This window comes from Channa argus, chromosome 18, assembly GCF_033026475.1.
Source record: "Channa argus isolate prfri chromosome 18, Channa argus male v1.0, whole genome shotgun sequence".
In the NCBI taxonomy this organism is placed as follows: Eukaryota; Metazoa; Chordata; class Actinopteri; order Anabantiformes; family Channidae; genus Channa; species Channa argus.
In genome coordinates this window covers 4,622,426-4,649,483 of record NC_090214.1, presented here as the reverse complement: position 1 = coordinate 4,649,483, position 27,058 = coordinate 4,622,426, and the positions used below count along the sequence as shown (strand labels likewise).

At 41.9% G+C, this 27,058-nt stretch overlaps 3 protein-coding genes across 10 annotated transcripts; 1 reads left to right on the top strand and 2 right to left on the bottom strand.

The window, feature by feature from the left end:
- Nucleotides 1-217: 217 nt before the first annotated feature.
- LOC137104017 (probable global transcription activator SNF2L2) lies at nt 218-9,557 on the bottom strand. Of its 4 annotated transcripts, none has more exons than XM_067484816.1 (6): nt 7,388-9,557; nt 5,165-5,397; nt 4,149-4,254; nt 1,786-1,887; nt 1,430-1,574; nt 218-1,237 (listed from the first exon to the last, which is right to left on the bottom strand). In XM_067484816.1, exons 2-6 carry the CDS (start codon nt 5,362-5,364, stop codon nt 1,104-1,106), a joined length of 687 nt encoding a protein of 228 aa, XP_067340917.1. In that variant the 5' UTR covers nt 5,365-5,397; nt 7,388-9,557; the 3' UTR covers nt 218-1,103. The 4 variants fall into 4 exon arrangements, with proteins under 4 accessions (XP_067340917.1, XP_067340916.1, XP_067340918.1 ...); XM_067484815.1 differs by having other exon boundaries at nt 7,192-9,555; XM_067484817.1 differs by lacking the exon at nt 7,388-9,557 and adding an exon at nt 6,414-6,890.
- A 1,267-nt stretch (nt 9,558-10,824) lies between these two features.
- LOC137103666 (KN motif and ankyrin repeat domain-containing protein 1-like) lies at nt 10,825-21,576 on the bottom strand. 4 transcript variants are annotated; one of them, XM_067484207.1, is made up of 11 exons: nt 20,994-21,574; nt 17,645-20,194; nt 17,079-17,231; nt 15,699-15,789; nt 15,441-15,617; nt 15,237-15,324; nt 14,500-14,719; nt 12,852-12,994; nt 12,144-12,344; nt 11,841-11,939; nt 10,825-11,752 (listed from the first exon to the last, which is right to left on the bottom strand). In XM_067484207.1, exons 2-11 carry the CDS (start codon nt 20,112-20,114, stop codon nt 11,690-11,692), a joined length of 3,705 nt encoding a protein of 1,234 aa, XP_067340308.1. In that variant the 5' UTR covers nt 20,115-20,194; nt 20,994-21,574; the 3' UTR covers nt 10,825-11,689. The 4 variants fall into 4 exon arrangements, with proteins under 4 accessions (XP_067340308.1, XP_067340309.1, XP_067340310.1 ...); XM_067484208.1 differs by lacking the exon at nt 20,994-21,574 and adding an exon at nt 20,519-20,902 and having other exon boundaries at nt 17,645-20,260; XM_067484209.1 differs by lacking the exon at nt 20,994-21,574 and adding an exon at nt 20,519-20,902.
- Nucleotides 21,577-24,104: 2,528 nt separating this feature from the next.
- fbp1b (fructose-1,6-bisphosphatase 1b) lies at nt 24,105-27,058 on the top strand. Of its 2 annotated transcripts, none has more exons than XM_067484211.1 (8): nt 24,105-24,357; nt 24,858-25,020; nt 25,123-25,215; nt 25,857-25,997; nt 26,139-26,276; nt 26,363-26,482; nt 26,591-26,780; nt 26,869-27,058. In XM_067484211.1, exons 1-7 carry the CDS (start codon nt 24,188-24,190, stop codon nt 26,777-26,779), a joined length of 1,014 nt encoding a protein of 337 aa, XP_067340312.1. In that variant the 5' UTR covers nt 24,105-24,187; the 3' UTR covers nt 26,780; nt 26,869-27,058. The 2 variants fall into 2 exon arrangements, with proteins under 2 accessions (XP_067340312.1, XP_067340313.1); XM_067484212.1 differs by having other exon boundaries at nt 24,106-24,357; nt 26,879-27,058.

Sequence of the window (27,058 nt, the reverse complement as noted above, 5' to 3'; positions counted from 1 at the left end):
GGGAATTTAATTGGTGGAAATCAATTAAATTCAACATAAGGTAGAAAGACCACTGCAAAGGTGGCTGTGTTTGTTTCGGAGCCACTCTGCCCCCTGGTGGTGAAAAGAAAAACACACTTGAAGGAAAAGTTCAAAGATGGCTTATATGCTTTCTTGTGCTACACAAAAACTAACAATAATTCAAAAAAATAATTCAATACTAATAACCAACAAGTGGAACTTTTTGGTAAAATTTATTTTGCAAGTGTTTTTGTGATACATGTTTCCAGGGATTGTCTTAACAATGACATTTTCCATCCTCTCCAATAACCAGGAGAGCAAATGAAAAAGCAATTTATTTTTTACTTACTCTTCACACAAACTGTACAATATGTGAATATACTATAGCACAAGGGATACAAATAATATGAACATTGCTGCTTGGACCCAAACTTAATCCATCCAAGTATCAGAAACAGACAAAAGGCATAATGTTAGTACTAGATAACTATCTTTGATTTCATTCTGCAACAAACTTCTTTTTTTTTTTTTTTTTGAGTTACAGATGTATCTTTTCTAAAACCAACCAAACTTGTTCGCATTTTCGTAAAAAAAAAGAGCTTCCTGTGTGCTTCAATTCTTTAGACCTGAACACATCAACACTGTCATCAAGGGGGGTTGCTGATCTGGAAGAGCCAGCTTCAGGAGAGATACAGTATACATATCATGCTCCAAGACATATGAAGGCATTTCATACAATCAAATATACTGAATAAAAACAGTCAGTGACATTGGTGTTGGTTCTGAATATCTGCAGAATCTGCAATCACAGCGACTAAGGCAGATAAAATGGGTATTATTATTATTATTATTGTAAAAGACCAGCTAAATTAAAAAGAACAGCACAATGTGCAGCAAAGATGTGTTTGAGTGGCTTGAATTATCTAAAAGAAAAAGCATTGTTCCACGAGTGCCTCTTTTTGAGTGGTCCTTCTCGCGGTATTTTCAAAGACCTTTCTCCCACTCAGAAAATGAAGAAACCAATGAAGAGATGCGGCAGAGAGTCGACATAAATAAGAATACAAAAAAAAAAAAAAAAAAAAAAAAATGGAGGGCCTTTCAGTTCAACCTTCATCTTTTGTGGTGTTATCTTCTAGATCCTCATCACTGTCTATGTCACTGTGGAGCCTCTTGGATATGGTATTTCTGCTTCTCTCCTCCTTAGTCACCTTCTTTAGCTGGATCGGTAGTGGTTTCACTGATAATAAACAGAAAAGGCAAGATGAGTCTCACGAGAAAAAATGTCAGCAGGTAATTCAAAAGTAAGAACAGCCAACATGCAATAATTGATTTTGTTGTGAAGCAATCTCTGTCCTAATCTTCTTTTTGCTTTCACTTGGTCACTCGTGTAAAACACCAGCTCTCCTGATGTTTGTGTTTCAACTCTCACCTGCTGATGGAACAAATTGGTCTTCAGCTCTGCTGCCATTATCGCTGTGACCGGCACTAACCGTCTCTTTCTGTTCCTCGTCTGTGACAATTCTCTGTCTCGCGCTCTCAAAAACAGACTTAATGACAATTGAATCCTCATAGATCTGCAGCGGTAAACAAAGACACATGTGCACGCACACACACAAACACACACACACACACACACATATGCAGACAGCAGGGAGCGCAGATAATCAGAACGCGTCGTTTTTCACCACATCCAGATCCAAACCCATTTATGGCCTAAAATAATAGAATCGAGAGTGTGAAAAACAATTTTGTTGATTTAAAAAGAATGAATTCCTTGGGGTTCACCTGAGATCCCTCCAAGTTATAAGTCTGGGCATTGTGACACAGGAGGAAAATATCCTTTTCCAAGTCCCCCACACTTCTGTACTTGTGATTACGCACACGTTCCTGTGAAGCAGAAGTCAGGGTCCAATAAATAATCAGCTATTTGTAAGCCATTTTACAAACCCCATTTCAAGAAAAGCTGGGGCTTTTTCTGAAACGCTATGAAAAAAAAAGTCTTCAATTTGTTAATTCGCTCCAGCCCTGATTTTCTGACATCAGTACAATAAAGGGTTATATTGTATTTCACTGACAAACGTTTTGTATGTTGTCTGATTTTATTTGATTGTTTTTGTTGCATTTAAAAAACTAAATCCAAACTTTTCTGAAAATGGAGTTAGTAAGAAGTATCAATCCGAGAGTGTAAGCAAAATTTGAATTCCAAAAGACAGAAATACCAAACCCAGACCCTGTGAACAATATGCTAATTCACTTCCTTGCTGAGAGTTACAGCTGAGAATTGAGGAAAAATTCCTGTCTGTTCTCTAAATACGAAACTAGACCTGCCGCTCTCTAAAAATGTGCTATGTCTTGCACTTTTCCACTGCTTGGAAGAGACTTGACTCTACTCTCTTTCGGTACCAGGTACTTCATTTTCCACTGCAGATATAATGTGTTCTCAATCTCAAGCTGGTTGTCATAGCGACACTATATAAAACTGCAGTGGCATCATTTTTAATGTGGCACACACATGAGAACAATGGAGGATATTGGAGGAATGTTGTTCAACACAGGTGATGCTAAAAAAAAAGTACCAGCTACCAGGTACAATCACCAACGAGGGCAAATAGAGTCAAGTCAAGATAAATAGGTATCGTGTGCTCGAAAAGCACTATGGGTCGTTACATCTTAGTTACGTCTGGAAGTGTTTCTTGGCTACAGTGGGCAGGTCAGAGTTGCACTGATCTTCTCGTCTAACTCTCAGTATGAAAGCAAAAAAGCCTTTTCCCCCAAATGTCCAACTATTCTTTTAACCTCTAAGTCAGGTCCCAAATTATAGAGAATGATTTAGAGGAGCACACAAGGTGAAGTCATGTAAGAACGCAAATCACTGCTCCGATCATCACAGACCTCATAACCTCTCGAACTGTTTAGTTTATTGTGAAAGCTAAAGGGGGCCTGGTGGCTCAGTGGGTAGAGCATCGGGTTGGGATGCAGAAGGCCGCTGGATTGAATCCTACACCGCCAGGCATGGCCCCGCCCAGCCATCAAGGGCCATCGAGGGCTCGGGTCCCAAGCCCAGACAAAACAGGAGGGTCGTGACGAAAGGGCAACCGGCGTAAAAGAAAAAAACAGATCAGCGTTCCGCTGCGGCGAACCCTGAAGGGGACACGTCGAAAGCCGTCGACCTTTGATATTGTGAAAGCTATAAAAGTTCAGTCCCAGTTACTGAAATTCCGATTCAGTAGCTTTTCCAAACTGTACTGAACAACTTCGAGTAACGTCGCAGGAGAAAAGTTTGCGGTGTGGACATGCATTTTTCTACGGGTTTTGGGAGTTTGATGTGCTACTGAATCTTAACTTCACAGCTCAGGTTTTTTTGTAGCCAAGCGTGATACTTGAAGCCTTGCTTGTGTTTGCCACCAAATACACCAGACCATCATAAATAAAGCACAAAGATGGAAACATGTCACTGCATAAATAGTATAGATCCTAAAAATCCTTTCCTATGTTTTCACTGCAGTTTTAAAAGATGCACTTGGTGATCTAATTTTTTGAACAAGGCGGAGACAAGCAATACATTTGAGGTTTAGCTCAGGTTAAGGTTGCTGCTTGAGCTCCCAAGGTCCTTTAAAGTCAGATTAGGAGGCCAAGAAAGGTCGGTGACATCCAACACTGAACGTCTAAACATCTGAGGTCTTTGCCTTTTTTTAGCATTGTGTAAATCTCTGTATCATAAATATGAAAATGTATATTACGTTTACATATAACTTGATATAGAGGAAGCAAGCCTTCCTCAAACCACTGCAGTCATTTAGCTTTTCTTTACCTCTGGCACATGTCACACACTTTTTACTAACAGTTGTGAATATATACATACATATATACACACACATACACACATATATATAAAATACATTTTTGTTTGTTTATGTTTTTTTAAAGATAATTCAACACATCCAAATATCCACAACACAAACTTTTTTTTTTACTGGATTTTTACTGCTTTGTGTTTTTCAAACACACAGACCATGTGAACTATTTTTTATTATTTATTATTTAAAAGAAGAACAGACGCGGCCATTTGCTGCACAACACATCTGTTTGAGTTGCGTCTCAGCAGGTAACAGTGATATCGGAGTGTGAGTCATGAGGGTGACACGTACCCTGATCCTTCTGAAGTCCACAGGCTTTCGGATCAGCTCGTAGTATTCAGGGACCTCCTTCTTGGAGGGAAGCTGCACAAAACCTTTGCTGATCTGTCGACCCAGCCTGGAAGCACAATGGGATAAGTCATTATGTCATGTGTGGCTTGTGCCTGCAGATGCTTGAACTTTAGATGAGCCAAAATCCAGCATGACTGCTGATAGTAGCGGAAGACTGAGGCCTTAACTTATCTTCTTAACTTTGGATAAAAATTTCAAATTTTTCAGGCAGTAATTTCAACTCGTTCTCATCCCACGGCCTCGTCGTATTGTCGTACGATATTGACCCTTTGGCGTTACTATGGGACAGGAGTACCACTATTTGACGCCTTGGGAACAGGAAAATGGACTTTAGGTCTTGAATTACACATAACGCATGTATAATGTGAGTGACATTTGCAGTGTAAACAGCTGGACTAGCAGCCTACTGGTTTCGTGATACATGCGCCTCACAAATGCAGCCGCCAAATCGCCAAATCTACAGTCAGCTTTCACATTCACGCTTCCAGTAAAACCTCCTCTGTAACCCTTCTTTAAAATATTTCACCAAGTTCCTCGAACCTATGTAATACTCAATACAACCCCTGGAAGTCGCCCTTGTATTACATGTCTGGAAGGTGGAAAGCTACCCACGGAACATTAAGCATGGGCTGTGTGTTACTTGCTAATGCCCCATTGAATGGTGTGATAACAGTGAAATCAGCTGGTTAAACAACAGGTAAATAGCGTCTTATTTGTATCACAATCCCAGCTTGATTGCTGCACTGATGTTGCAGCATACGGCCTGCACGGCTAAGCTTGACACAAACAATAGTTCAATAGTCCTTCTTGTTTTGCTTGGGAAACTTTTAGACTGTTAAAGCTCAGTTCAATCTAGCAGCGAATGGTGAAAAGGAAAAAAGTTGGTGTTTTTTCACTAGCATGCATCACAACTCTATGATGACACAGGCAGGCCACAAATAATTGGGCAGCCTCACCCGTCCTTGTAGTTGATAACCATGTCCACCAGCGTGTTTAGTGTTCTGGTGAGCTCAGGTGGATTCGGAGGCAGTTTCTCAGCCGGCGGGCGACCTCGCTTCCTTTTGACCTTTTCACCAGAATCTGTCTGCACAGTCTGGAGCTCTTTCTCTCCATGATGATCAACTTTACGCTTCTTCAGAGTGATGTCCTCTTCCATCTCCTCCAGGGAACCGTTCTCATTTGCCTCAGGCTGCAGGAAGAGGGAGGGATGGGTGGGGACATCTAACAAAGTTATAGGGAGTAAGGTATGGTGCATGAAACATTGTATTATAAAAACATGCGCTCTGTGCACCATACGTCCTTCCACTGGCGTTCTATTTGTTCTTCAGCATTACAAGGACAAAAACAAAGAATGGGAGGAAAGAAGAAGAACTGCGACCTTTGACTTTCACGCGACGGTTCTCAGAATCTACACACACAGTATACAGCACGTTTTCAAACATCCTATAGAGTTAAACTGTAAAACTCTTCAATTAAAGATTAAATTCTCCATCACATCAGCAGCACTGGCGAGAGCTAAAGGATTCAGAATTATAGAGTATGGTTGTATATTCAAGTGAATGAGGGTTTGTTTATTCATCACAATGTCTGAATTTGCATGGACCGGAGCGACACAACTGCTGTGCTGTCTCTGCAAATTTAGTACAGATTCTTTTTTTTCTGGACGCTTTGATGTCAGATGATTATCAAGGGGAGGCTGAATTTAGATTTTGAATGCACAGCGAATGGGAATGAATTTGAGCCGGGGAATCTAAGAAATGCAAATAATCGAGTCAATATTAATTCCCATTTTCCCGGTTCACGTTTGTCTTCATGCACAAAGCCGTGATAGAAAACAGGATTTTTGGTGTATGTTGTGTGTATGCTGCATCCTGAGTTATTTTCAAGCATTTTATCACACCATCTCCAATATCTGCAGCAACCACTGTATTTTACACAAAGGCAGTTAAAGGCCAGAAACATGAGTATGCATGCAGCAGGGGCAGCTCGAGCAGCAGCAGCTGCTGCTGCTGCAACAGCAGCTGCAACCGACTGGAGAGAAAAGGGAGGAAACAGAGAAGCCGTGCTGCCCAATCCAAACAGAATATTAATGCATCAGTCATATACAGTACACACACACACACACACACAAAGAGCATGCACGTGAAAATGTATTTCTCAAGGACAGACACGAAAGTGTGCTGAAAACATTTTGCAAACACTTACAGGAGGAACAGGAACAGTAGCATGCGCAGATATTACAGAAAAACAACATTAACAGTTGCCAAGCGTCAGAACACAGGACTGATGGTGACAGACGCTGTGATACAGTAAAAAGCCAAACGCATGCCTGCACTTCCCAAGCACAAGACATGGCAGAGAAGTGAGTTAGAGGAGACAACAACAACACTGGAGAGGCAACAATGGAAATCCTGCTCATCAGTGCTCGGCTCAAACGTGGGCTTTGAAAAAAGCCCCGCCGCTCTCTCTAAGGGGGCTGCAATCGTTCCAGTGGAATACTGGAGGGATAGAGGGTAATCCTCAAAGATGTATAACACAGCTGAGAGCTGCCTGATTGACCGTGCATGTGTGAGCGGAAGGGTGTCAGTGTGTGCATGTGATGCTGCTCCATGCCTGTGCTATCTCCTAACCAGCCTGCCTCTTCCCTGACTAATCTGGCAAAGATTCCCTCTCATCTGTTACAACGCACACCTACACCCCCCCCACCACCACCCCGCACTCGTTCACACACACACACACACACTGCAGACAGACACGAATAAACTCACAGACACTCGCTCTCTTTCCCTGCCCCGCACGCACACACACACGCACGCACACACGCACACGCACACACACACATACAACCGTGACGCGCACGCACACGTTCAAACGCACAAACACACACACACACACATTTTATCCATCTCTTTCTCTCTTCCCATGCGATGTAGCCTGGCTGAATCCTGAGCCTAAGAAGAAAGACATGGAGGAAGATATTTACCTGACTGCAATCTGCAGGCTGGTTATCAGGATCGGCTGCAGCTGTGGGGGAGAGAATTAGCAAGCCAGCATAGCGGCGAGCTGCTAGTCTCTTCATCAGCTGATCACTCAGAAGCAGAGCCCAGAAGGGGGGAGAATAAAAGCGCTATGTTTTCATATACAAATCAATGGGCTGGGGGGAAATACAAATGCCATACCCATCTCCTGTCTGCAGCTCTCCGAAGTCTTTTTCCTGACTCTGGAAGGCCCCGAGCTTGTCTCCCTCTGCATGTTTTTAATATCGACTGTTGCCAGACGGTTTTTTTTTTTCCTCCTCTTGCTCCTACCCTGCTGTTAAAGTTATCGGGTCCATTTTTTTTTTCTCTCGAAATTTATTTATATATTTCTGTATTTGCAATGCATTCTAGAGGAATAAACGGGGTTGCACTGGATCTTGGAGAAACATGAGTCCAGCGTGCAGCAAAACGGACATCCGTGGTCCATGTGAGAGCATGTTTTCTATGTGCAGCTCTAGAATTCCAGCAGGGTGATTAATGCATAAATATTGACTCAGATTACACGTAATCCATTTTCCCGACACGGCAAGGAGAACGACGTGTGCAACACTGAGCTGTAACAATTGCAGTGAAAACAGAGGAGCTTCTTTTAGTTTGGCTTGATAGTCCAACACATCTGGTTTCTGTAAATCAATTAGAGTGTTTTCTTCCAACATGTTATGCAAAGAGACTGCTGGAAAACAGCACACAGCACAGGAAATGAAGGATTCACAAGAAAACAGGACTGAAAGTAAAAAGATGCTGTTCCATGTCCAGATCAGGTCTAAGACATCATCACTGGCCTTTTAGTGTAGAAACTTGGCAACTGTGGGACCTGAGCTGCTGGGGCTGGAATTCGATGCAAACAGAAAGAAACTCATTATGCATATGAACTGAACTGGGATCCCCCCGGCAGTGTGTTCATGCCAACCAGCATGGTTGATCCCCCTGCAGCGGGCCAAGGCCATTTGTCATACTTCACTTTTAGAGAGTGTCCTGCTCTTACAGTCAAACTGATGAAGTTCAAGCCTCCAAAAGACTCTGTAACATTATGATATGTTTAAATGCAGGGAAAATCTTGTATTATTCAGTAATGTTTCAAAACGCCAAAACGTACTCTCTTGCATATTTAGGAGGATCTGCATCAGACTGGCCGTGGCTTAATCACATGTGACTGACAGTGGCTTGGCCACATGTGCAGACCAGCCCACAACAGCTGGCATCACATACTCTATCTTCTTTTGATTTGGATATACAGGCAACTTAGGGGCAGTGGAAGAAATGTGATACAACACTGACATACTGTCACCTTTTCAGATCAACCTTTTCCTGTTTTCACATCCAGCAGACGGAGAGTGACATTGGCATTTATTTGCTTGTCATGTTTCTGTCCACTTGATGAATGCAAGTCCATTAATATCACCCTCTTCTAGCTCTGTTCAAGCTCTCATAGCTGTGTGGGTAGAGGTCCTGCTGCCTGCTACGCCTGAAAGCAAGATCACGAAAGCAGTGAACTGAAACAGTAAATCTGCAGACCTAAAAACTAATGAGCTGAAACATGTCAATAATCATTGTTCTCTGTGGGATCATTGATATATGCAACCCTGTAGACAACACAGAGCCCTTTGATCAATTGTTGTCATGGAAATATTGACAACAGCAGCTCAAAGTTGAATGTGACTTAATCTTAATTACCGCATAGGAATATGAAAATCTCCTTTGCCCAGAGTCCAAATGACCTTTAAGTCTCTGAAAGTGAGATAAGCCACCTACTGTATGTTGATGTTTTCAGAATACCAAAATCAACCAGTTGATAAAATTTTCAGTTTTATGTTCTTACATCATCGCCATCACATATATAATCCTTCTAAATCCTTGTGTATTTTATAATTTGTGTGATTATGACCGAACGTGACACGGTGTAACCAGTTTTGGGAAAAAAGAGGCACATGTTGTGGAGTACAAAACGTTTAAACTGCAAAAGCACACACACACACACACACACACATACACACACACACTCAGACGGGCAGAAACAATAAATCAGCGGGCAAATTTATTTTAGATGTCAACACTGTGAAGAGGAGTCCTGCAGTTGTTGGCATGTACGGATACCGTGTGCAGTGCACTGCAATCTATGTAAATGTACGACTGCGCATTTGTGATGCCAGCTTCATATCGCTTTCATGTTTAAAGAAATTGAACAAATGGAAAAAATTGAATTGAGTGCACCTTTTGCATAATGGCTTTCATGAGTTGCGAGGCAGTTTTCCTGCTCAAACCGTGGGCCAGTGTGAAGTGACTGGATTAGCAGTGAAACAGAGATATCATTTGAGTACTATGTTCCCAAGAACCACTTGCTCAAAACCACTGACTGTTACCATGGCAACAGCAAATTTTGTTGGTAGACCTTGTATATCACTGTATTTTATTGCTGTTGCAGGGAAATGACTCAGAGTGCTCTCAGTCTCGCGCGCGCACACACACACAAGCTCGCAGTAATGGGACACAGTCACACACGAAAACATAATTTTATACATCCACCCTGTGATTTTAGCCGAGCTTTCCACCTTCTTTAGCCGCACTTTTAAAAGCTTTGCAACTAAATTGAATGTAAATCATGTAGCCAGACGCAGAAGACAAAAAGCACAGGCAACCCACTGTGTCACTGCATGTTTTACTAATGTCTAAAAATGGATTTATGATTGAAATTCTGAAATAAAATATATATGTGTTGACGCTTCTACGGAATATTCATTAAAACAGCCGGAACGCTTCCAGGGTCAGGCTATTCCAAATGTTTGATGAATGATTCATAGCTTATTCAAAGCCGAAATTCACCTTTAATTTGCAGTAGTGCAAACAAGGATGGAGCCAAGTTTGCTCTGATCAGTTCTCAAGGCTGTGTGCTGATGTGTCAGGTCATAAAGGCAGCTAACCATAAGTCAGTCATTTACAGCTACCTACTTCTTTTCTGCTTACATTTTAAAGATCCTGGCCGCTTGACATACTCCACGAAAGTTACACATTTCAAAATTGAATTAAGTGGTGGACAGAACACCAGATCACAGAGGACGATACCCGCTGAGCTGATGGACATGGGGAGGTGATAAAGTCCTGTCTTACAGGGAAACTGAGACAGAGGGTGTGAAGAGGTGAATCCAACGGCTGTCTCGGCTGATGACGCACCGAAAGTTTTGTGAAATAGTTTGGGTTACCTCCCTTGCATGGAGGAATGCAGGAAACATGTTGAAATTGATATGTGCTTAATGTAGAACAAATGTTGCAAGCTCCCGTGCACATCTCATAGTCTCTGTGCACCTTTTAGGGATTTCAACTGATTAATGGGGAAATGGACAGGGGGAAAAATAAACAGGGAAACAGGGCACAATTCAGAAACAAACTCGAGAAAACCTTTTTAACCCAGTGTACGAAAAGAAAAGAGCTTGTTTGTCGTGCGTTTAATCGCTCGTGGTGAAATGGATATAGTGTATGTGCCACAAAAAAAATATCCTAAAATATTAGGTTTAACATTTTCTGATAAACCACTGGAAATGTAACAGATAATATGTCCAATTACAACAGAGCACTGCAGTCAGTGATGAGAAGCCACTTTATTATTTACAGGAGAGAAACCGTTCGGCTGTCCAGCCTTCATCAGCATCAGATTATAGCATTATATTGTAGATGCCACTTAAAAAGAGCGATTTTGTTACAGGCCCGTTGTGCATAAAGAGTGGAAATGGGGAAAAAAACTTTTGTGCAAAGGTGAAAAGAAATTCATCTACCAGCATGCTTGAAGCACACAAATTAACATCTCATTTCTGTCATATACAAAAAAAAAAAATGAGCTGGTGTCATATTTAACCACACAGATATGAACATGATTACAGGTATCAGCAAAAACAAAGTAAATATGTGTATTTCTCAAAGGGCTAAAATATTCCTTTACAAGTGATCAGCAACAATCGAATTTTAGCAGCAGAAGCACTTAAATTGGTAAAGTTGTCTAATATATTTACCATGCAGGACGATTCATCTGGCTAAGCAGTACTTACACAGCCAATAATCAGCTTATATTGCAAATGAATCTGTTTTTATGTTGAAATCAAAATGTGAATGTTTTTTTCTCTTATATTTGTAGCTCTTTACTTTCCATTTGATTTTTGTTTTGCAATTATAAAATAATATTCTGCTGCTATAAACAGATGACTGCAGGATACAACGTTATGTATTACCTCTTACAAATATAGTATAATATCACTTTTGCCATGTATACATACTATAAAAGTTATACGGAAAACACTCTGTGCCAAACTGCGTAAATGCTAAAGTCAAATGTGCTGAGAGTAACAAGCATTCTGTCAATGGAATTATGGTTATCGTTCAGACGAATCTGAATTGAAATCGTGTTAAAACCTTGTTTTTGTTGTGGAGGTTCCACTCAGGCTTTGGGACACCACCTCAGTCAGAGATATTTCTAGCCCCAGACGAGGACAGAGACTTGCCACTGTGACGGGCAGCTGCCTGTTAAGACACACACAGACAATAAAAAGTAAAAACAAGCCAATCTGCACACACAGTCAGTTCCGGAGCTGTAAAGCCGTTGACATACCCCTGTCTGTCCTTTGGAGAAGTTTGCATGGGCATAAAGAAGCACTGCAATGTCATTATGTCCTGCATCCAACGCGATGGAGAGGGCTGTGCTTTCATCCTGTAAAAACAGAAGATTACACATATGTATTTATAGAAAACTTCTAACGCCTTTGCTTCCCTGACAAATCTAAGGGACACTCTAAAAAAAGTGTTTGCTTTTTTAATGCAACATGCGAGAAAAACTTGGAAAGCTTCCGCTTCCCAGCTTTAAGCCACCAAGCTTCTAAGCAGCTTCATGGGGCTGCAGCAATGACTCACATACACTATCAGTCAGGGTGGCATCACAGTCTGGCTGTGCCAGCAGTAATTTTACAATGTCAGCGTGGCCATGCTCGCTTGCACACATCAGCGCAGTGGAGCCCTCGTCATCCTGGAGATTGACTTCTGCCCCCTGTGCCAGCAGTGCCTGCACCATGTCCATCCTGCCGTGGCTCACGGCCAGCATCAGAGCTGTCTGACCAGCCTGCACAGCAGAAAGTATCAGGGTCAGACACAGGACACAGGGTTAACGATGCGGAGTCTATACATTTCAAACATTTCACAACTGCCTGCATAACCTCAGGTCCTCTTGGTCTGTGTCAACAAAACACACAAGCTCACAATTTAACACACATTCACAGTAGATTTTCCAATAATGAGGAAAATTCATCTACGATCAGTATCAAATTACAAAAACTAAACTAAATGCCTGCAGGCCAGACTCTTTTCCTTGCACTACTGTTCAGCTGGCTCCTGGTTAGTAGGTTTTTTACCTGTATTTCACTTTTTGGTTTTTTTTTTTCCCCACATATTTATAAAGAAAAAAAAGTCATCTCTGAAATTCAGGCATCAAACGTGTGGGAAAATCTCTCTTTGGAGTATGAAAGAATCTTCAAAAAGCTTTTTTCAGTAGCACCCACACAGCATGATGTGATCAGAGATTATAGAACAGCATCCGGACATCACATCCATTACCTGAGGACACACTGACCTGGCTGGCCTTGGCATTGACGTCTCCTTTTGTGAAGAGCTGCTCCACTACCCTCATGTCCTCTGGACCTTCCACAGCTGCAAGCGCAGCCAGCATGATGGGTGTGTAACCTGCTTTGTTCTGATGATTCACGTTACACACCTCTGTAGTGACGGTGGTCAAATGGCCCACGTGGAAAAAAACAAATGAGCAAAGAGGAAAAGTGTAAGGCAGTAAAAAGGTTACGGTCATTATTCATAAGCGAGACTTTCACACACACACTATGCCAAATTTTAACAGCGTAAAACCTTTTTTAACCGCTTTTTCTTAGATCACACGTTCAGTAATAATCTCACACACACACAAATGTCCGCACTCTCACAGGACATACTTTAATTGCGAAGCAGCAGTGATGAAAACACATTTTAACCTTGCTCTACTGTAAGTGTCCTCAAGTAGCTGTTGTGCAATGAAAGGTCCTCCAGCACTTAGTGCAAAGAGCGAAGCATCAAAATACCTCCGATGAAATCAAATAACAAGATAGAAACTTTTTACATTTCATTTCTGATTCTTACATAGCATTTGGCATTCCACCGACCACAGAGAGAAACACTCAGCTGGGGAGAAGGTCAAAGCAGAGCACTACCTCTCCTCCGTTACGACACCTGTCCAGTGTCTTCCTGTTGTATTTCTTTTGATTGTCTGAATTGACTGGCCCTGAATTAAATGTTTTCAACATTTGCTTCTAAAAAGATCTGTGCACACTTTAAAAAAAAAAAAAATAGAACAGTCACGATACAGGCAACACAAACAAAGCATTTTATGAGCGTGAAAGATGTATTGTGGTAAGTGTGGTGTGATTTGTCATCGGAGCAAAACCAGAGAAAACACTAAGAATCCATGGGCGGGTTATTCTTATAATGTTGTTGTTCTAAGACGACAGGGCGTCTTAAATGTCGACAGGGCGTCTTAAATGTCATTTTTAAATTTGCTGATGTTAAAATGAGCTACAACCGAGCAGTAAACTTGGAGTTGGAGTTACACCGAACTACTGTTAGCCTGTTTTCCTTGAAGCCTGCTACTGGCTTAGGCCACAGCATCAACACACAATGACTAAAATCAATACAGGAAATGTTACGTTACATTCCACTTGTTATTTTAAGACGCAAAATGACCTTTGGGATACACAGAGCAGTAGGGACACCGTTGCCATCTACTGGCTATCGGGAAACAAAGCAGTGCGAGGTTGGGCAACCTATGCTCCTTGACCCCCACAGCCTTGCTTGTTATCTCCACCCTATCCACTGCTGATTACCTGGATCAGGTGTGTGGAGTCAGTCAGACACTGGAGGAGCAGTGGGAAGTGAAGGGATAGTTTGTGGGTTGCCCGTTCCTTGGAGTAATGCTTATAGACAACAAGCTGAAGCCGAGCATTTCACTGACCCTGGGCAGTACTTCTAAACAGTTTACTGTAGGATACCTCACCTCTATTAAAGTAGGTAAGTATTAGTTACTTTGGTACAGTACTGATTTAAAAAGGTGCAGTGAAATGCAGGGGAAGTGCAAACTGCAGAGAAAAAAAAAAACTAAAATACTAAATTCTCGTAGCAACGAAAGATGACGAGGTCCGCATAGAATACGTGGTGAGCCCTAGTGTGCATTGCCGTACCTGCATTGAGCAACTTCTTGACGACGCCAAAGTTGGAGTGAGAGACACTGTAGTGCAAAGCTGTGTTTCCATTGCTGTCAGCCATGTTGGCTATGTGTTGTAATACTGAGGGTGAAATGACCAGAAATGCTGACAAGTAGTCGTCCACTGTGTCAGGAGTAGCCGACTTGTGGCTGGACACAGAGAACCAGTCCTGCTGGATTGTTTCCAAACAGTCATGCTGCAAAGGACAATAGAATACAAAAAAATAAATAAAATAAAATGGAGCCATGCGTTATATATAATTGTGTGTTTTTTCCTCACAAAGGCTTTGCAAGTAGCCATAAATTCTGACTTTGACAACATCTTAAAATTACAGGGCTTTCAACAAACTTTGTAGCATCTTGAGAGCTTAGTCACTATTTATTTATTTTTTGTTTCTTCATTAAAGTTGTCTTTTGAGTTTCCTCTACAGCACATTTTGTCTCATGTACTTCCCATTTCTCTCTCTGTGTATTCGTTCCCCAATGTGAAAATTAGGCCTCTTTCACTGAGGAATGTCACTGTTTTCAAGTTCAAGACATTACAACGGCACAAAATTACAGAGTTGGGTCCGGTTCCTTTTACGTCCACGGCCAAAAATCACATACTTGAACACACCCTGCCCCTGCATGTCTCCACCTTCATCCACTTAACTTGCGCAATCACACACACATATTTGTACACGCTGTAATATTCATAGAATTTCTCTCACGTACCAATTCCCTGCTGGACAAAGCTGTGTCGTCACTCAGGTGCCTCTTTAACCCTCGACATGCAGATAATATCTTTTCGCTTAACTTACACCTGAAAGGAGATTAAATGCCACAGGTCAATAGGCACAAGCTTTTTAAAACTAGGGTTTAATTTCACAAATCTCATTAAACTGTGACATGATGTTGCTTTTAAACCCTTTACATTACCTGTGCTGTGTGGGTGATTTTGCACAAGCCTGTGGCCCCGTTGGCGAGCCGCCTTTGCTCTTTCTCGCTTGAGTTCCATTTTGAGAAAGTTCCCTCACTTTTCTGTTTCCTCTCGTTTCCCCTCCCTCGGAGTTGACCTCACTGGCAGAAAGCTCGTATGATGACACGGGGTCCAATCTAGGGTTAAAACACAGGGAAGCACATGTTGACGCATGACATTGTTGCTCTGAAACGTGAGTTTAGAATTGAGATACTTACCCTGTGGTCACCCTCATAAACTTCATGCTCTTCCTGTTGCTGCTGCAGCCTGGATCGTTATGTTTCTTTGTTACAGCGTTAGTTGACCTGCCTGGGAGCAAATGACAAGGCATCAGCTGCTGCATCTTAACATACAGTATGTGCACAACACTGTCACTGTCCCGTTTTTTGGACTCTAGTTTTCTGTAGCTTTACTTCCTGCTCCAGGCTTTTATTTTGTTAATCCCTCTGCTCCACTTCCCAGTTAGTTTCTTCAGCTTCTTGTTTCTTCTTAACCCTGATTGTTTTCACCTGTGGCCCCTTGTATTTATACCCAGCTCTCCCCACCCTTTGCTGCCAGATCGTCTCTCCTTTCTCCTCCGAGAACATTCCTGTGGTGTTCTACGCTGCTGGACATTCCCCTTCCATGCTCTACCTGACCCTTGTACGTTTTGGTCTGAGGTTTGCTTTCTTGTTATTTTCGGTGTTTAGGTTTTGTCTTTTGTTATCTCCGCTGGGTTTTATGTTTAAGTAATTCTTTTGTTCCCTTCAGTCTGCCAGCGCTTTATGTTCAGTTTGTTCGTATCTGCCTCCCCTTAGTCTCTGCGTTAGTTCCCGTGCTTCCCCAACACCGTTACTTAGTGTCTTTAAGTTCATGTTCTGTTTTACTTTACTTTAGTTTTCCCGCCCTCCTCATGGACTGATTTTCTGTTGTTTGCCTTTAATTTCAATGAACCTTCATTTACTTTAACACCTTCCCTTGGCGTCACCTCCTTTTGGGTCCTGCTCAAATGAACAATTCATCTATCACTGTGACACATCTAGTCTGTTTACTTTCAGCATAAACTTTTATCCAAAATGACTTAAATAAAGGACAGACATAAGAGTAACTTGTGGTTCAGTGTCTTGCTCAAGGACACTTCAAAATCTTGACTGAGGGAACTGGGGATCGTACTGCTGACCTTGCTGTCAGTGTGGCAAGCCAGGTCAATCTGGGAGGGAGTTAGAGAGACTCCAGTTCCTCCTACGAACTCGTTCAATTTTAGCCCCTCAGCCACAAACTGCTATGTGGTATGAGCCTCGTACCAAAACCAGATATCATTCCAAAGATTGTTAGTTTATCCCTCAAAGTCAAGCTGTCAAGCTGAAGGAAGCCACTTCCTCTCGACCTAACGCAAGTTTAAACTGGGGCAACGGGGGAAGTCTGAAAAAAGTGAATATCTTTTAAAATAAAGTGCTTTCACGCAGACAGTGTCCTAATCCAACCATGGCTCTGTGAATGTCCTGAAGAATAACTTGTAACACACTCTCTCTCTCTTACTTACACACACACACACACACACACACACACACACACACACACACACACACACACACACACACACACACACACACACTTACCTTGCAGACATGAGGATGCCTGTTGCTCCAACACTTGTATCATTCTTTTAACCTCGGATTCATTCCCACCCAGTTGGCAGATTCCTGGGTTTTCTTTGTCCCATTTCACTGAGTCAACTGAAAGTTGAGATGGGAGCTGAAAATCTCCGGTGACTGACGAAGAAAGGGAAATAATACGTTTTAAAGTAGTGGCAACCTGACAGATTTGAATGAAAGTATGAAACATTCCATCACTGAAGGCACCTCGCGGTATTGTCCAGCTACGGAGCAATGTAGCAGTAGAGCACATTGATTTCATGCTTTTCCAAAGGCTTAGAATTTATAACCGTAAGATGCCAAGAAATAAAGTGTTGTATCAGCAAACAAAGGGGGGAAAAAAGAAACTTATCACGATATCAGTTCTTCCAAAATGTTTTTACATTTTTCTTGCGAAATGCTGCTTGATGAAATATATTTAATGTATTTTCCAGGCCCAAAGGAAACATATAATGATTTTTAGTCAAAATATGCAAAAGATGAATATTAGCCAAATAGTACCTATGAACAACATATTCTACGTGTTTTACCTGGTGGCTGAGAATCTGAACAATGGGCTTCTGTTACTCCTTGTGCTGGAGCTTTGGTGTTGCACAACAGCTTTGAGCTGCTGCTTCTTCGGCCGCTGTACTGTTCAGTGTGGTCCTCAGTGAGCAGGTCCCCATGCTCCCCGAGCAGCCTCTGCATCTTTTCTATGTAATGGTTCAGCTCTGAGTCCCACTGGGACTGTGTAGGCTGCTGCAAGCTCTGGCCAGGTGTACTCAATGAAACTGACAAATCCCGTATCTTCCCCTCCCCTACACCAATGCTCCTCGTCTTCATGGGGTCAGGTAGATGGGACGGTCCGGAAGCCTTATTTCGGGTTTTCAGACCAACAAGGAAATTCTCATAAATGCTTGTGAACCCAACACCAGTGTCTCGGGTTACCTTGGTTACTGTCCCTGTTGCTTGTTTTAAGGCATTTCCTATCACAGCTGCAGGTCCTACAGCGAGTGCACAGGTCTCTGGAGTAAAGTTGATGTCTCGGACCCTGCTTCCAACAGACACAGTCCTAGTAATCGTTTGAGTAGTGTTGGTGTGCTTGTCTTGGGTACTGAGGAGAGTATTAGTGCTGGAATCAATGTTGAAAGCATGTCTAGTGTTTGTAAATCGAGACACTGAATTGCATATGGTGTTAGTGCACTGGGAAGCTGTAGGGGGGGAGGCCGTGATTCCCACATTAATACCTCGGACTTGATCTGTGGCCATACCTTGAGAAAAAACTTCTTTTGCCTCACAAATGATCACATCAACAGAACAGTCCCCACAAGCCACTGAATGATATTCAATCTTCTTTCTCTTAGACCCCAGATTCTCCAACTGTACTTCTGTATTGGTTTCTGCATTACACAACTGTATCTCCATCCCAACACCTTGTGTGTTTGTAATAACTTGGCTCCCTACACACTTTTCCACAGTCTCTACTCGTTCTCGGATCTCCCAGTGACTCATGGGTACATCTGGTCCTGTGCAAATGTTCTTCAGCTCAGGCCCACAACAAGATACTCCCACATTCTTCACCTCTGTTGCCTCCCCTGTACTGGCATCTCGGGACTCTATGTGATTACCTACTCCCTGGCTTTGGGTGTGAGGCCTCACCTCGACCCCTGTGCAAGCAGTGGATGGCTTTGCAAGAGAGGCTTTATCAGCTCGGTTCCTTGCTCCAGCAACCTGAAGCTCTAGTTTCAGACGGCTGATCTCTGTCTGTAATGCTGATTCTTTCAATTCTGCTTCTAAGTGACAAACTTTCTCTTTCAAGGCATCAAGTGTTAGCTGTTGGACCTCAAGCTCTTCCCAATCTATGCAAATTCCAAGATTAACTTCAGACACTTCTGTTGCAATAGACCTTGTCTCTACCTGATCAGTGTACACATACTTGTTTTCCATTGTGGGTTTGGACGAGGCGATATCCATCTCTTTATCAGTTGCTACTGTAACTGACTTGGTAACTTCATCAACCAGAGGACTATGGCCTTTTCCAAGCCATTCTTGCAAATGTGTGCCCTTGATGTTTTTTTCCGGAGCCTGCGTTCCTTCAGTCACTTGCATGAACTCCCTGGAGTCAGTGCAGCCACTGCCCTCAATCCCTTGCTCAGTATTGACCTTGTTCTCTATACCAGACCTGTCCTTGCTGTACGCTGTCTTCCAAACCACATCATTTATTTCCTCTGTGTCACTTTGGTTGTTGAGCTGAGAGACGAGTTGTCTCTTTTCCTCCTGGAGGACTGAGATTTTCACCTGAAGAATAGGGATGATTTTCACCTGCTCCTCCAGCTCCTTTAGCCTCTGGAGCGCTACAACCATCTGGTCACGGACATGCTGCAGATGCAGAGGAGCAAGCCCTGTAATTGGGGTGGTTCTACCAGAGCTCTGTGGGCTCAACTTAAGACTTCCAGTGCTGCCTCTACTGCCCAGGGACGAGATAAGGTGGATGTCACCCCCTGTGCCAGTAGACCTGTTCCCATTGTTGTTCTGATTGTATGCACCCAGGCCTGTGAAAGGGGAGAATGACCCTGGAGAACTTACTCCTCCGAAGCTGGCCAGTCGTCTACGTGGATGAGGCTGAGGTGGAGTCTGCTTTGTCCCTTCCTGATCCACGTGTGTGAGGGTCTCCACAATAGTCTTTTCAGCCATGGGGCTTTGCCGTTGTAAGCCAACAGGTCTTGCAGCAGGCTTAGGCTTTAACTCATTAGGAATCGGAGAGGTTCCTAGTGTCTCCTTTCTTGTTGACTTATCAGAAGAGGAGCCATGTGGTGGAGGAAGAGGAGGTCGACCTCTGGTTGTAGAAGACATACCCAGTAGTCTTGTATCATCACTGTTCCACATTGGCACGGATTCTACAGAATGCCCATGGCTGGATGAAATGCCACTCTGTGGTTTTTCCACATTTTTGCCGGCCGCTTTGGGCCTCCTCTTAAGACTTAATCGCTTAATGGTTGTGTTGTTTTGGAAGTTATTCATACACGTGAGGTCGTCCACTTCCAAATGACAAGTGTAGTCAGCCCACAGGTACGAAGGGACACAAACTTCGGTGCGTTGAGCTGAAGGACCAACAGGGACACCAGTCACACAATAAACAGTGCAAACATTGTTGGAAAGTGGGACATCTAGAAAGACATACCATAAAGAAGACCCTTTAAATGTCCCAATGGTTATTAAAACATAAAGCATCCAGCATTAAGAGTTTAATTATTATCCTTAGATATTGATTTTACAACCCCATTGATATTTACTATCTAAAATATTCTTATGCGTCATGGAAACAAACAGGCAAAAACACATATGAAAAATACTTTTTTAAAGGCCTTTGCACCACTTTGTGTAATACACTTTCTATCATCACAGATTCACATTTCTTTTCTTACCTCAGTAATACACGCTCATCACCAGTGACCAAGTCTACGCAAGTCTAGAGTCATTCTGTCACCCTCAAATGCTTCTGACTATAATATCTCTGAGCCTGTCCCACAAGCAGAGGAGGGACAGAGGAGGCTTTACTAGCTGTGTTTTCAGTAGTCGCTTCTCTCCAGATGGTATGTCTCTCTACATAGACTAAACCCACTCTATAATTACTGTGCAACTTTCCCTCTAAATGCCCAGCCATACTCTCCGGAGGTTTTTCTCAACCACAGACATATTCCAAACATTTCAGACTAAAAGAAAAACTAACTGAAATCTTTATTTAATTTTATTTTTTCATCAAATGTTTGGTAGAGTTTAAATTGGAAAAGCAGGTAAGTAGATGATTGACAGAAATGTTCTACCCATATAAGCAAAAAGGCAAAGCCCATTTTGTGTATTACAATAAGAAATTATTTTTAAAAAAAAAGTATTAATTACCTGACACCACGGAAAAAATAAGTGAATAATCCAGTAACCACGTTGATTAAATCTAAAAATAAAAGAAAACGGCATTGAGCAACTATGATGTGCTTCATATCTTGAGGCATCACTCATTCAGGCTCTTTCTCTTTCTCAACCAAGGTCCAGCAGTTAATGACGGCTAACCTTACAATGCTTACATAAAGGAAATGTTATACCAGTCATGACATACTATAGTTAATTCTGCAAGTACAGCGAGCAAAGTCTCAGTACAACGGCACTGCAAGGCCGTATCACTTTCTCAGCAGTAAGCACCTTCTGCTCTCAGCATGTGCTAGTTCTGAGGGGGATGTTCTCTTCACAAGGAATGTACACCGGCTTTAGTTTTGCCCCACTCTTTTCTAGCACTGACATCATTATGTCAATACCACTATGTGTTATGCATCATGAAATATTAGTTGTTCCAACTGCAAAAGCCTCTGGATAATGACATATGAAGAAAAAGCTGAGTGTGGCTGAGTTACTACACACATAACTGGCCTGACCCTCAATGTGATCCATGATAGCAGCTGCACCAAGGAGCCACAACATTAATACAACCTGCTGGTTTTAATATAAAAATATAATATGGTTTATAAATACTGATGTATCATTAAAAGGGGTGACCACCTGTTTAGAGGACACCCAAAAAATGAGCAGGCCCTTTACCAACGTTGACCTTATTTCTGTATTATATACACAATGTTTTTTACCATAGTAATCTTTTTTTTTTTTTTTTTTTGTCCTTTAGGCTTATCCCGTGAGTTCAGGGTCGCCACAGCAGATCATTTGTACGCATGTTGATTTGGCACAGTTTTTACGCCAGACGCCCTTCCTGACCCAATTTCTACCAGCGCTGCAATGCTGGAGGTGGGGATGGGCTGTTGGGGGTTCAGTGTCTTGCCCAGGGACACTTTGGGGCACGGACCTCCGACCCTATCTACCAACTGAGCCACTGCTGCCCTCTACGGTTACCATAATCAGTATTGTTTAAAATACTTAGAAAATATTATCAATAGCTGCTGAACTTTACTTTACTACTGTAAAGTCTTAAATACTTGAATGTTAATTGGAAATAATATATCACAAAACCATAATCATTGTTTTCTTCTAGTGAAGTGCTACCAATTCAACTTAAACTTACCATAAAATATATTACACAGATCATAAGTAATTTAAAAACAAGCATCGGGTGGCACATGATCACAGAACAGTCCATCTGACAATTGCTGAAGGTGTCACCCTATTGGAAGACAAATATTTATGGCATAGACATTTGTGAGCAGAGCTGCATGTTGCTTCAGCCTGACACCTTGTGGTCAAACTGACACAGGGAACAAAATTAACCTTGATGCTGTTAAACATGAGGAGAACAATTATTTTCCTGAGGTTTTTTTGTCCTTGTTGTGATGAAACCTTTTAGATTAGTTTTAACTTTCTGTGGGCCAAAAATAACACTTTGAACCAGGAAATCTATATCACATTTATTCTGAAAGATATTTTATATGTTTCTTGGAGACAACTTTTTAAATCATGGGTATATTTCCTGTGAAGGGCTAAATAAGTGTCTTTCTTTGTGTGTATCTTTTCATAACATTCCCTAAATTCCTTTTCCTCACGTGGCACGTTTGGAATATATATCCTGTGAGCATTTTCAAAATTTAAAAAAAAAAAAAACTACAGGGTATTTTATGTTTTGCATGGATTTAACAATATCTGTGCACTTTTTAAATAGCATGAGAGAAAGAAGCTGGTCATTCTTCCATCCTGCAGGATGATACGCTGCTGTGTCAGAGCTTTTTTGATGATGTTTAAATGGTAAAACTACTTGACAGCACAATCAGAAGAAGAAAATGGTACAGTATTCTCCTCATGCATCTTTGCCCAGGCTCCATTCAAATACAACCGCCTTCATACTGCACAGCGACATCATGTGGACACAGTGAAGAACTCCACACTAAGTCCAGACAAACTTAGAAGGAAGTATATTATGGTTTGCTTCCATGGTTCACAGCCTAATTTGCCGGTGGATTTAGACAGGTATCAATTTGCTCATTAAACCAAACATTTCGATACGTTTTTATGCAACTCATTTTTTTTATCTTTAACCTGAAAAGGCCTTGATTAGTGTGATTACCTATCACAAATTACCTCAGAGTGGTCCCTGTTCAAAGTGCAGCTTTTGCTCCCTGTTGTGAAACGGACCGTGTAACGACCTTTAACCTTAGTTAGTTAGTGTCTGAGGTAACCACAAACTAATGCCTGCAGTACACTGAGGTGGCATGCACCACCCCTCCCTTTGAATACTGTTGTATCAGCACCATTAATATTAAAAACAAGTGGGGTGGATACTGATTTGAACTTTAGCCTTCTACCGGATCATGCAGGGAAAGCACATTTAAGCAACGTCAGTGGTGTATCCACTGCAGTACTGAGTTAGTCCATTCCAGTACAAGCTGTCTACCAGTTTTCTAATATGAATAAGGAGAAATGTGTACGAGTGTGTGCTCTCAGCCTAGAACATGTTGAATTAGCAATGGACCCCTCATGAATTGTTTGGCAGTAAATGAATAAAAATAAAAATGAATAAAAAGCCACTTGCTATTTCAAAGAGCAATTGCTGACTGTACAGAAATAGGAATTTGGCTGGATGATTGCTGCTCCGTATAAACACCGTTTGTTTTAAAAGCTTTTGGGATAATTATAACTATACTTTGACACCGAAAACACGATGAAACAAGATTAAGGTGCTTATACTAAGTGCTGTTTCAAGTTGACACTATTTTCATCACTTGTGTGTCCGTGTTCTTTTCAAATGTTTCTTCACATCATGTTTCTGAGCAGATCGTTACAGTGCAGACTGAAAAAAGGGTACACGTAACCTGAAGTCAAAAGTTAGCAGGGATTGAACCAGGCTAAGGCTTTAGTCACTTCAAAACAACAACACAATGTGCACTATCTTTGAACTTTGGTCTCTCAAACCCCCCTGTTACGGATGTGATCAAATCATTCTCCCACTGAGAGACAGGTCACTTGTTATTGGTTAAAACACTTTCACTCCCCCCACCTCTTCCCCTATCTCAGTTCTAGAGTCCGCTTTTTTCACTTTGGAGCAGCGCTCACCTGTTTTTAAGGCATTAGGTCCCAGACCCAGTTTCAGCCCCGACAGCAAAATGTCTGACAAAGGAGCCTTTGATACCAATGTGCTCACCCTCACCAGGTTTGTTCTGGAGGAGGGCAGGAAGGCCCAAGGAACAGGTGAGCTGACAAACCTGCTCAACTCCATCTGCACAGCAGTCAAAGCCATTTCCACTGCTGTCAGGAAGGCTGGGATCGCTAACCTGTGAGTGGTGCTTGCTTTTCTACTTTTTTAGAATTAAGAAAACTGCAGAAATATGCACGTGCCTGAGTATGGATACGTATGCGATTAATGAAGAGGGGAAACAACTGGATGCTAGGTCGCTATTATTTAATGACTTCCACTGTTGCTCATTTAAACATTACTTGTAAGTAGGTCCCGCACTGTCTTTGGGTTCTGTGCATTTGTTTTTTCACATCTGGGTACAGTGTTAAACTTGCTTACATGCAGTATAATATGGGAATCAGTTAGCGGTTTTAACCCGGGGCCATGACCAAAGGTGAAGTGTTCACATGTTGTGTACAGTCCCTAAGGGCAGAGGCCACAGAGATAATGGGCTTTTCACAGTGTGAAAAAAACAACGAGAATTCGACAGGAGCTTAATGTGGCCACATGGATTCTAATCACGTTTTCTTAGCCGTTTTTGTTTTAATCACATAGAAATGGGGTAGCTGTTATTCTGCTTCTCTTTTCTTTCTGGGAAGCTATGGAATTGCTGGAAGCACCAACGTGACCGGAGACCAGGTGAAGAAACTGGATGTCCTGTCCAACGACATGGTCATCAACATGATCAAGTCCTCCTTCTCCTCCTGTGTGCTTGTGTCAGAGGAAGATGAGAAGGCCATCATCGTGGAACAAGACAAGAGCGTATGTGCATCTGATGTCTATATTTAGTAATGCTTAGGTACATTTCTGCCTTTAACAGCATTAAATTTTGACTTTAACAAATCTCTTTTTCTCAACTGACAGGGAAAATACATTGTGTGCTTTGATCCACTGGATGGCTCCTCAAACATCGACTGTCTTGTCTCCATTGGAACAATTTTTGCCATCTACAAAAAGGTTGGTATTTATGATACTGGTCACTAATTCCAAACGCATTAAAACTGTGCATTAAATGTGTTTTTAGCCAGTCAACTATTGGAAAACCAATACATTTTGAACATTGATGCATAGTTCCCGTGGGATAGAGCCAAAAAAAAAACTTAGATTTTTCCTCTAAGACCCCCGAGACATCGTTATTTTTGGTTCTAAATGTCCGAACAGCTGCTGAAACGATTGTCCTGAAATTGGATTCATACATGACTCCCAGGCTCAGGATGAATTCTAATAAATGTAGTGGTCCCTTCACTTTTTATTGAGCGACATGTCATTGTTAATACATCTGAAACTCAGGAACTAACTCAAAAACACAACTAACTAAAAAATTGAATTCTTTCCAGAGCTTTTGGAAAATAAACATGTATAATCCTCCTCACACACAAAGAACCTTTATTCTGATATATTCTTGATACAGTTATATCACTTTATACTGCAAAATGTCTTATAGCAGCACTTTCATGTTAATTCAAGGGAATCCCAGCAGAAAAACAGGTTTTATGCTAAAATGAATTTAGCGTTCTAAATGAATGACAGCTTCAACAGTCCTACTGGTTGCCAATATAGTTTCCTTTTTGCAACACGTTTTTCACCTTGTTGCACAGACAACAAATGATGAGCCATGTGAGAAGGATGCTCTGCAGCCTGGGAGAAACATCGTGGCGGCCGGTTACGCCCTGTATGGCAGTGCCACCATGATGGTCCTGTCCACTGGTCAGGGAGTCAACTGCTTCATGCTTGACCCAGTAAGACCGAGCTTTAAGTATATTAGATGGCATCTCAACTGTTGGCTTTTCCAGCAAATGTTATACATGTGTATGTGACTGCGAGCATGATAATCTGATAATCGGACAAACTGTAAATGTGACAAAGCCTTTCTCTTTCAGGCAATTGGTGAGTTCATCTTGGTGGACCGCGATGTGAAGATTAAAAAAAGGGGAAAAATCTACAGTTTGAATGAGGGATATGCACAGCAGTTTTATCCAGATGTGACAGAGTATCTGCAAAAGAAGAAATACCCAGAGGTAATGGAAATAAATAACTTGCAGTAACAGAAATCATTATCATAGTGCCGTGTAAATGAATCCACGTAAAATGACTGTGTATGTAGGATGGTTCTGCTCCATATGGCAGTCGATACGTTGGTTCAATGGTGGCTGATGTTCATCGTACTTTGGTGTATGGAGGAATCTTTTTATATCCTGCTAATGTCAAGAGTCCGAAAGGCAAGGTGAGCATTCTACAAATGCACCAAAAGCTCTGAATAATTAGACATTTTTAGTTTGTGTATCTGTCATCTATCATTGTATTGTCATTTTTTCTGCACCTTGCCTCTCAGCTGCGGCTGCTGTATGAATGCAACCCCATGGCCTTCATCATGGAGCAGGCAGGAGGCATGGCCACTACAGGGGCCATGAATGTTCTGGATATCCAGCCCACTAGCATCCACCAGCGAGTCCCCGTGGTCCTTGGATCCCCTGATGATGTCCAAGAATATCTTTCCATTTACAAGAAGCATCACAAATGAGGTATTCACTTAAATATAACTACCGAACTGTCTGAGAGAATAAATTATGTGTTGTTTTTTTTCAGTGTTTCTGAATTTACCCGGTTAAGTCTTTTGCAGGGGAACCTACACCAGGACTAATGCTACAACCAAGGGCCAGAACCAGGACATTCATTGTCATGTGCATAAACCTCCCTCAAGTGCACTGATGGAAGAATTCATAGAATGACTGGACCTACAAACTCCACCTCACACAGTGCCACGTCCTGTGTTTTTTTTAAATAAAGACAAACGAAAAGA

Coding starts and splice junctions, on each gene's coding strand:
- LOC137104017 (XM_067484815.1), bottom strand. CDS start 7,287: ATGAAGAGACTAGCAGCTCGCCGCTATGCTGGCTTGCTAATTCTCTCC. Junction 4,255..5,164: donor GTTATCAACTACAAGGACGG/GTGAGGCTGCCC, acceptor TTGTGCTTCCAG/GCTGGGTCGACAGATCAGCA. Junction 1,888..4,148: donor TGGACTTCAGAAGGATCAGG/GTACGTGTCACC, acceptor TCTGCTTCACAG/GAACGTGTGCGTAATCACAA.
- LOC137103666 (XM_067484207.1), bottom strand. CDS start 20,114: ATGAATAACTTCCAAAACAACACAACCATTAAGCGATTAAGTCTTAAG. Junction 15,325..15,440: donor AAATCACCCACACAGCACAG/GTAATGTAAAGG, acceptor ATCTCCTTTCAG/GTGTAAGTTAAGCGAAAAGA. Junction 12,345..12,851: donor TCAATGCCAAGGCCAGCCAG/GTCAGTGTGTCC, acceptor TCTGCTGTGCAG/GCTGGTCAGACAGCTCTGAT.
- fbp1b (XM_067484211.1), top strand. CDS start 24,188: ATGTCTGACAAAGGAGCCTTTGATACCAATGTGCTCACCCTCACCAGG. Junction 25,216..25,856: donor TTTTTGCCATCTACAAAAAG/GTTGGTATTTAT, acceptor CTTGTTGCACAG/ACAACAAATGATGAGCCATG. Junction 25,998..26,138: donor ACTGCTTCATGCTTGACCCA/GTAAGACCGAGC, acceptor TTTCTCTTTCAG/GCAATTGGTGAGTTCATCTT.